This window comes from Myotis myotis, unplaced genomic scaffold (genome assembly GCF_014108235.1).
Source record: "Myotis myotis isolate mMyoMyo1 unplaced genomic scaffold, mMyoMyo1.p scaffold_m19_p_22, whole genome shotgun sequence".
Classification (NCBI taxonomy): Eukaryota; Metazoa; Chordata; class Mammalia; order Chiroptera; family Vespertilionidae; genus Myotis; species Myotis myotis.
Window position 1 is genome coordinate 5787527 of NW_023416327.1, and position 8482 is coordinate 5796008.

Genomic DNA, 8482 nt, shown 5'->3' on the forward strand with positions numbered 1-8482 from the left:
GGAAAGGAGAGGGAGAGAGAGATGGAAACATCAACGATGAGAGAGAATCATTGATTGGCTGCCTCCTGCACGCCCCCTACTAGGGATCGAGCCCGCAACCTGAGCATGTGCCCTTGACTGGAATCGAACCCAGTACCCTCCAGTCTGCAGGCCAACGCTCTATCCACTGAGCTAGACCAGCCAGGGCCAAGTTCTAGCTTTTTTAAATTAAAAGGCAAATGGGCCGGGCTAGTCATGGACCTGTGTGTGGCCCTGGGTGGGCCAATAGCAGCCATTGCGCGGCAGCAGTGCAGTCAGGATTCCCAGTGCCCAGGACCATGTCAGGCTGGATAGGGCCACCAACAGAGAACCAACATTATACTATCATTGATTTTAGTAACAAATTAGTTGCCTTTGGTACTTTTGCCTAACTGATTCAATAGTTAAAAAAATAAAAGAGCAAGTCAAGACCTTAGCGCCAATCTCAAAGTGTTCCTAGTCTTTGAGTCTTTCTTAAATTACTAAATTACTATGGAAACCCATCTCATGCTTGTGTGCTCTCCAAAATCCCTTAACTGGCTGTCAAAGAAAAAATAAAATTGGGGAAGGCCATGGAGATGCCCAAAGCTGCAGCTGATTTTTCTGAATAGGACTTTCCACAAATAAACAAGGCAGTGCAATTTTACACCGATTTGCCTGTTCTGGGGAATTTTGCTGCTAGATTGCGCCTGGGAGTAGTTCTCTGAGAGCACTCTAGAGATAACTCGTGGAAGTTAGCTAGACTTCTTGTTTAAAGTATCACCGAATCATATCCGTGCTGAGGAAGCAGTCTTGACACTCACTGGGTATCTACCGTGCCTCAAAAATACTTTCAATGTTTTAAAAAAACTGTATTTTCCTGAAAATGTCTAGCTGGACTGTAGACTCTCTTCCTCATGTCAGCCATTCCTTTAACAAGTGTTCACTGAACACTCACCATGTACCAGACACTAATGTTTCAGTTGGGGAATACAAATGAGCAAAAAGTAAAGAAGATAATATCAGATACTAAAAAGGAAGCAAAATGCTCTGATATTGAGCAGAAAGTTACATGTGCATATGTATTTTGTTTTTTTGGGGGGAGTGGTATATCACCTCCAATTGTATGGCTGACCCTTGGACAAGGTAACAGAGTAGATGCCATTTAAGCTCAGGCTTGAATGACAAAAATAAAGATGCCATTGGAATATCTGGACCAAGGTTTCCCCAAGAAAAGCAAAGAGTTGGCAAACAAAGGCCCAAAGACTTAAAAAATAAAAATATTGGCATGTGTAAGGGCAGCAAGGAGACCATGCAGAGTTCAGGTTGTCCTTGGGGAGAAATGTTGTAGAAGATGGAAAAAGAAAGAGAGAGAGAGAGAGAGAGAGAGAGAGAGAGAGAGAGAGAGAGAGAGAGAGAGAGAGAGAAGGAAGGAAGGAAGGAAGGAAGGAAGGAAGGAAGAAAGAAAGAAAGAAAGAAAGAAAGAAAGAAAGAAAGAAAGAAAGAAAGAAAGAAAGAAAGAAAGAAAGAAGGAAGGAAAGAAAGGGTCAGAGTCTAGGTCAGTGAACTTGCAAGCTCTACAACAGAGTTTGGGCGTAATTTCCGCAGGTGATGGTGAGCTTTAGGACGTACTAGATAAGGCAATGAGTCATATATTTAAACACCACTTTGTCTTCACTGGGGAAAAAGAGTGATAGAGGAGAAAAACCAAAAAGGGGTCACTGACGGTTTGGATGGAGTACATTATTCTTGCCTATTGCTGAAGCAAAGAACAATGGTGTTTTTCGGGGGGGGGGGGACGGGTGATAGAAACGGGGTTGATAAGACATAAGTAAATGTGGGATATATCCTGCAGATACTTTCAAAAGGACTTGCCAATGAGTAGAATGTAGAGAAGAGGTGGTGAGAGGGAGGATCGTGCATGGTTTGGGGGCTTTGGCTGGATAACTTGCTTGTGAGGTGGTGCAGTTAGTTGCTGGGGGGTGGAGGGGGGCTGCGAGAGGAACATGTTGGAGAGTGAGGAAACGGGAGCTCTCCTTGCTATATATAAAGTGTGAGATGCAAATTAGACATCAGGGGAGATATTTCAAGTAGGTAGTAAATATGTGCTCTGGAGAGTTAAGAAAGAACTGAGGTGTGGAATTTTAAATTTGGAAGTTTTTGGTTTTAGAAGGAATGTACAATATGGCACTGCCTGAAATTACCTAGAACACCAAGTGTCACTGCTCAACAAACTGGGACCCATCAAGAAGGAAGGAGAGCAATTAAAGGGTCTGAGGCACACTGGCCTGGGCCAGAGGAGCAGACCCAGAGGTGCCACGTCCGGTGTGGCAGCAAGGATCACTGTTGCCATGTCGAGGGCAGTTGGGGTGGAGTACAGAGAACATAGACGTGAATGAAATGGATCAAAGACAGAGTATGAAGTAGAACAATGGAGATACTTTGTGTGTATATATTTTTCTTTATTTTGATTTTGTATTTAACTTGGAAAAGTGTCAGAAGAATGAGGTTGTGGCTGGGAGGGAAGTTTGGATTCAAGAAAGAGACTTTGTTTTCTCTTTTAAAGAATAGACATTGTCATAGGTGTGTTTATGTACTGATAAGAAATATTAATAATGCATCAAATTGGATAGTGCCTTTCCTTCAAAGAAAGAAAATAAAACTGCAAGAAGCCTAGAGAACAAAGGTACTGCGGTGGGTGCCAAGAGTGACTCAGACACGTCTTCCTGACAGAATCAATCTCCCAGCTGTGGCCACATGGCCCTTCCAGGGTGCGGTTGGAGAGGACGGAATACTCAGGAGCCTGAAGGTTGTTGAGTAAGAAGTAAAGACTTTAAGACCAAGCTCTTAGGAACTTAGAGCTGGTTTCATTCATTCATTCATTCATTCATTCAATAAATATTGAGCATCTAATATGTGCCATTTACTCTATAAAATACTAAGTAAAACAGACTTGATTTCTATCCTTTTTAATACAATTCATGATATTTATGAAGTGTGGATTATGTTTTATGATGTAAGTACACATACCTATGTACCCTTGCACACATACATTAAAACTATATAAAAACCTTTTATTTCATTCCCTTCTAAGAATATGTTTTCATTGATTTTCTTTCTTCCTTTCTTTTTCTTCTTCTTTTTTTTTTCTTTTTAGAGAGACAGAGGGAGAAAAACATGGATGTGAGAGAAACATTGATTGGTTGCCTCCCAAATGTGCCCCAACCAGGGATCGAACATGCAAACTTTTATGGTGTGTGAGATGATGTCCAAAGAACTGAGCCACCTGGCCAGGGCTATACGGAATTTTTCAATAAAAACTCTGTAATGGTCTATGTGTCCTGAACTTTGGGGGGGAAATGCATTTGCTCTAAATGCTTAGACCTAGGCCTAATAATCATAGGCACTCATTACTCCGGGAATCGTTAGGGCTTCCTCTGAAGACTGGCAAATTCTTGGAAAGAGGAAAGCAAATATGAATTATGCTACTTGTACTAAATCCTTGGGGTTTATTGGTAAATTTATTTCAGGGTTGCATATTAGAGAAAGAAAAACTTTGTTTCCTATGTTGAAGGTTTACCTGAAATACATTTGACTTATGATCACCATTTATTCACTATTTTCCAATGAACTTGCTTTGAAAATAAGTGAAGAGCAGCTCTCCTTTCGTCCCTGAAGTGTTCGGGGAGGATGTACTCAGATGTTTCCACTGGGTCCCAGCTGAGACAGCCGATTCCCTCTGTCCCAGTGGTTGGCTTGCTGCCTTCTTGTATCGACCAAAGTGGACACAACAACTATGCGATATGATCCCAAAGGCATACCTAGTTAGTTCTAGCTGATGGGAGACCAGGAATTTGTAGCAGCTCCTCCTTGTCCACAGGAGCTGCATTCCAAGGCCCCCAGCGATGTCTGAAACCAGTATCAAACCCTATATATACTATATTTTTCCTATGCATACATACTTGATAAAGTTCAATTTATAAAGCATTTTCATAAATAGAAGATTCATTTTTACCTTAGATCTTTGCAAACTCAGCATACCATTTTTTTCCTTATGAATTTGAGAACTTTCACCATTTTACTTAATGGAAGCACTTTATTGCTTCACTTTGTCATATCCGAATTGCAAGCATCACTAATCTTGGGTTTTGGGCCATCTATACTAATAAAGGGGTAATATGCTAATTAGGGCAGACGTCCATCCAGATGTCCATCTGGGACTCAGGCAGCCATGGGCTCAGGCAGCCTTAAGCCCAGGAGGCTCCGAGGCACAGGGCTCATTGCACCCTTGAGCTCAGGCAGCTGCAAGGCTCAGGGCTCACAGCTGCTATGAGCCCTGGAGGCTGCGAGGCCCAGGGCTCAGGCAGCAGAGAGCCCCAGAGGATTTGAGGTTTGGGGCTCAGGCCTCACAGCTGCCATGACCAGCAGTGGCAGCACACTAGGGTAATGGGGCAGTGCCTTTCCCTGATCAGCCCAGTTGCCTCCTGCAGAGGAAGGCCAGACTGAGGCACCAGTAGGACATCCCCTGAGGGCTCCCAGACTGTGAGAGGGGGCAGGTCAGGCTGAGTGACCCTCCCCCCACCAGTACATGAATTTTCATGTACTGGGCCTCTAGTCTATAATAATAAAAGCGTAATATGCTAATTAGACTGGACAGCTGAACGACCTCCGGATGTCATTCTGGACATCCTCCCGGATGAAGCTGCTGCAGCAGGGGCTGAGGCAAAGGTGGTTAGGGGTGATCAGGCATCCAGGAAGAGGGGTTAGGGGCAATTAGGCAGGTAGGCAAGTGGTTAGGGGCAATTAAGCATGCAGGCAGAGTGGTTAGGGGCAATCAGGCAGGCAGGCAAAGTGATTTGGGGCAATCAGGCTGGCAGGCAGAGGGGTTAGGGATGATCAGGCAGGCAGGTGAGTGGTTAGGGGTGATCAGGCAAGCAGGTGAATGGTTAGGGGCAATCAGGAAGGCAGGAAGAGTGGTTAGGGACTATCAGGCAGCAGATAGGCGAGTGGTTAGGAGCTAGTGATCTCAGCATGTGAGAGGGATGTTGGACTTCCATTTTAAATTGGCAGTCAGACATCCCCCAAGGGGTCAAAGATAGTGAGAGGGTGCAGGCTGGGCTGAGGGACTCCCCACCCTGTGCAGGAATTTCGTGCACCAGGTCTCTAGTCTATATAATAAAAGCCAAAACTACTGTTATGGTGGAATGACCAGAACAACTGGTAGCTATGATGTGTACTGACCACCAGTGGACAGACGCTCAATGCAGGAGCTGCCCCTGGTGGTCAGTGCGCCCCCACAGGGGAGCACTGCTCAGCCAGAAGCCGGGCTCACGGCTGGTGAGTGCAGCAGAGGTGGCGGGAGCCTCTCCTCCCTCCACGGCAGCGCTAAGGAGCAGCAAACTGAGTTGTAAGGAGCAGTGAGCAGGCAGGCTATAAGGGGAGAGGGGTCCTGGACTGCAAGAGGGATGTCTGCCTGCTGGCTTAGGCCCAATCTCCACGGGGAGTGGGCCTAAGCCAGCAGGCAGACATCCCCCAACAGATCCTGGACTGCAAGAGGGCATGAATTTTGTGCACCAGGCTTCTAGATATTACATAAAATAGCTTTTACTTGAACACCAGCACTGTGATACCTTAGCAGCTGATAAGTGACTAAGGACAGGCAGTATATAGGGTATGTCATGGTGGACAAAGGGATGACTCACATCCTGGGTGGAACAGAGTGGGAAGCAGGACATTATTCGCACTACTCAGAATGGTGCACAATTTAAAACTTATACATTATTTCTGGAATTTAATTTTTTCAGATCTCCATTGACTCGAGATAACTGAAACTGCAGAAAGCAGAGCCATGGTTCAGACAGACTACAGTAAATAGATGGTTGGGTATTGCTGCAAATAAAAATGGGGCCTGAGGGAGTAAAAAGGAAAATTCTACTGCATTGCTACATTATGTACATTAAAAATCATATACCCATACACAAAATATGAAGAATTTTAAACCAGGGATATATGTATATGTAAATTATTGGCAACATTTTAGTTCTTGCCTTGGGTGAGAGATTCATACATACTCATGAATCATGTATGTTTCTTATAGCATATGACATATAGAATAATTTAAATGAAAGGGGACTTTGGACCAAAGATGATGAGAAGTAATAAGTTAAAAATAAAATTAATCTAGTTCTGTGCACTAGAATTTCTAAAACTTCGATTTTAAAAGCTTAAGATGATCATGAGAATATTAAACAATATTTTAATGTCTTCCTAACTGCAATTGGGTCATTCGGTGTTATCTGAAATACAGTATACTTTGCACTCCATTTAGCATTACCTATATTGTATGTAAATATTTTAAATAACACTCTTGAACATTTATTTATTTACTTTTTTGTCAACCTCTTGTCATTTAATTCTTTTAAATGTCACAATGTGACTGAAAAACAGTGTGTACTACGAGCTCTTCCTCTGACTGGCTAACAGACTAGATACCAGTACATCTTAAGTCAGTGTTTCTTTACAAGAATAATTCAAATCACTTTGTGCTGATTGAAACTGCATAATCCAATGCCTACAGCTGCTTGACTAGCTTCACATCAACTGCCCTATATGGTGACATTTGGGCAGCTGCATGCATGGAACTGCCCTGTCCATGAGTCTCCTTGGAAAAACTCCCTTTTCTCTCTCAGTTGCCATGGGTACCATATGGACTAATGCAGAACTATACTCAAGTGGGATACAATAATGTTGTCATACTGGTTATTAAAATATAAAATTCAATTACTTTTATTCCAGGTGTAAATAGCCATTCTCCCAAGCCTCCAAAAATACCTACCAATCTGACCCTCCCTCTCTAGACTTCCATATCGCCCCAAGATACAGCAACTAAAGAGTTAACACCTACAACTTTGTGGCTGGTGTTCAATCTGATTGGTCTGTCTGGTCAATGTACATTTTGGGGGATACATCCTTGGGCCTCTGATATCAAAACTGGGTGAGAGTGTGAGAATAGTTTATATGTTAAATATTACTTTAGCTCAAATTCATTTTTATTTGTTTAAGTAAAAATAGACAGAAATTGTCATATTCTCTCCCTGAAGCCTACTTATAACCTTTGAACTTACAATATCTAAGGTTTCTTTGAGATTACAAAACAAGAAATCTCCTGTGATTTTGTAATCCCAAAGTGGAACTCTTCAAATTCAAAATTATAGTATTTCATATATAAAATTCCATTTTACAGACAATTTTTTAGAAATATATCTGTTCTGCCCTGCCAGTGTTGCTCAGTGGTTGAGCATCAACCCATGAACCAGGAAATCACACTTAGATTCCCAATCAGGGCACATGTCCGGGTTGTGGGCTCAACCCCCAGTAGGAATATATAATATATATATATATATATATATATATAATATTTATATATATATATAATATATATATATATATATACCTATATATTATATATATACACACATACTCTAAACATATTTACTGCTATTTTTTTCATATAAATAGAAATAAGGAAACTAAAACATGATATAGAAATCCAATCTTCATTGTTCTTATCAACTTGCTAAGAGAAGACTCAAGGTCATGTATTTAAGGGGGATTCTGAATATGTAAATGCTTTAGCAGTTGATCATATTTATACATTCAGACTTTCTATGTGGCTGGATACTCTGTGGGCAGTTTTCTACTTCTATTGAATTAATTTGGTAATGTTACTGTTTGAAATAGCCCAGGATAGTTTTCTGCCGCTCCTGGTGCTGCTTGTGTGCTCGTTTGGTGCGGACTTGGTACCTCTTTTGTGAAGCAGCAGCTGAGGAGGCTCGGGCGCTCGCCATGGCCAACGAAAAGCCCAAGGAAGGAGTCAAGACTGAGAACAACGATCATATTAATTTGAAGGTGGCGGGGCAGGATGGTTCTGTGGTGCAGTTTAAGATTAAAAGGCGCACACCACTTAGTAAACTAATGAAAGCCTATTGTGAAAGACAGGGTTTGTGAATGAGGCAGATCAGATTCCGATTTGAGGAGCAGCCAATCAATGAAACAGACACACCTGCACAGTTGGAAATTGAGGATGAAGATACAATTGATGTGTTCCAGCAGCAGACGGAACACTAAAGAGGGAGCCTGCTACTTTACTCCAGAACTCTGTTCCTCCAGACCAAGCAGACATTCTCAATTAGAAAACTGCAATTTGGTTTCAACACATCTGACGACTACAGTATAGTTTTCTCTATTCTTTCACTTTCCTCTTCCTCATTCCTTTATTGTACATAAAGTAACTGATGTATGTGCACAAGCATTTGCATTTTTTTAACTAAATGGCCAATGGTATGTTTTGATCTACATCAAATGGAGATGGGGTGGGGAAAAAATACTGGTTCTGTGAAAACACCCCCTCACTCCATTAGTGGCATGCTCACCCAGCTCCGATCTTTATATTCCAGCAAGTTATTTTGCTCTCACTGTTTAACAA

At 42.1% G+C, this 8482-nt stretch overlaps 1 protein-coding gene across 1 annotated transcript; it reads left to right on the plus strand.

Annotated features, from left to right (window-relative positions):
• The first annotated feature begins 7842 nt into the window (after positions 1 to 7842).
• On the plus strand, positions 7843 to 8124 carry LOC118679027 (small ubiquitin-related modifier 2-like). Its single transcript, XM_036355250.1, has 2 exons — positions 7843 to 7996; positions 8054 to 8124. Exons 1-2 carry the CDS (start codon positions 7843 to 7845, stop codon positions 8122 to 8124), a joined length of 225 nt encoding a protein of 74 aa, XP_036211143.1.
• The last annotated feature ends 358 nt before the right edge of the window (positions 8125 to 8482 follow it).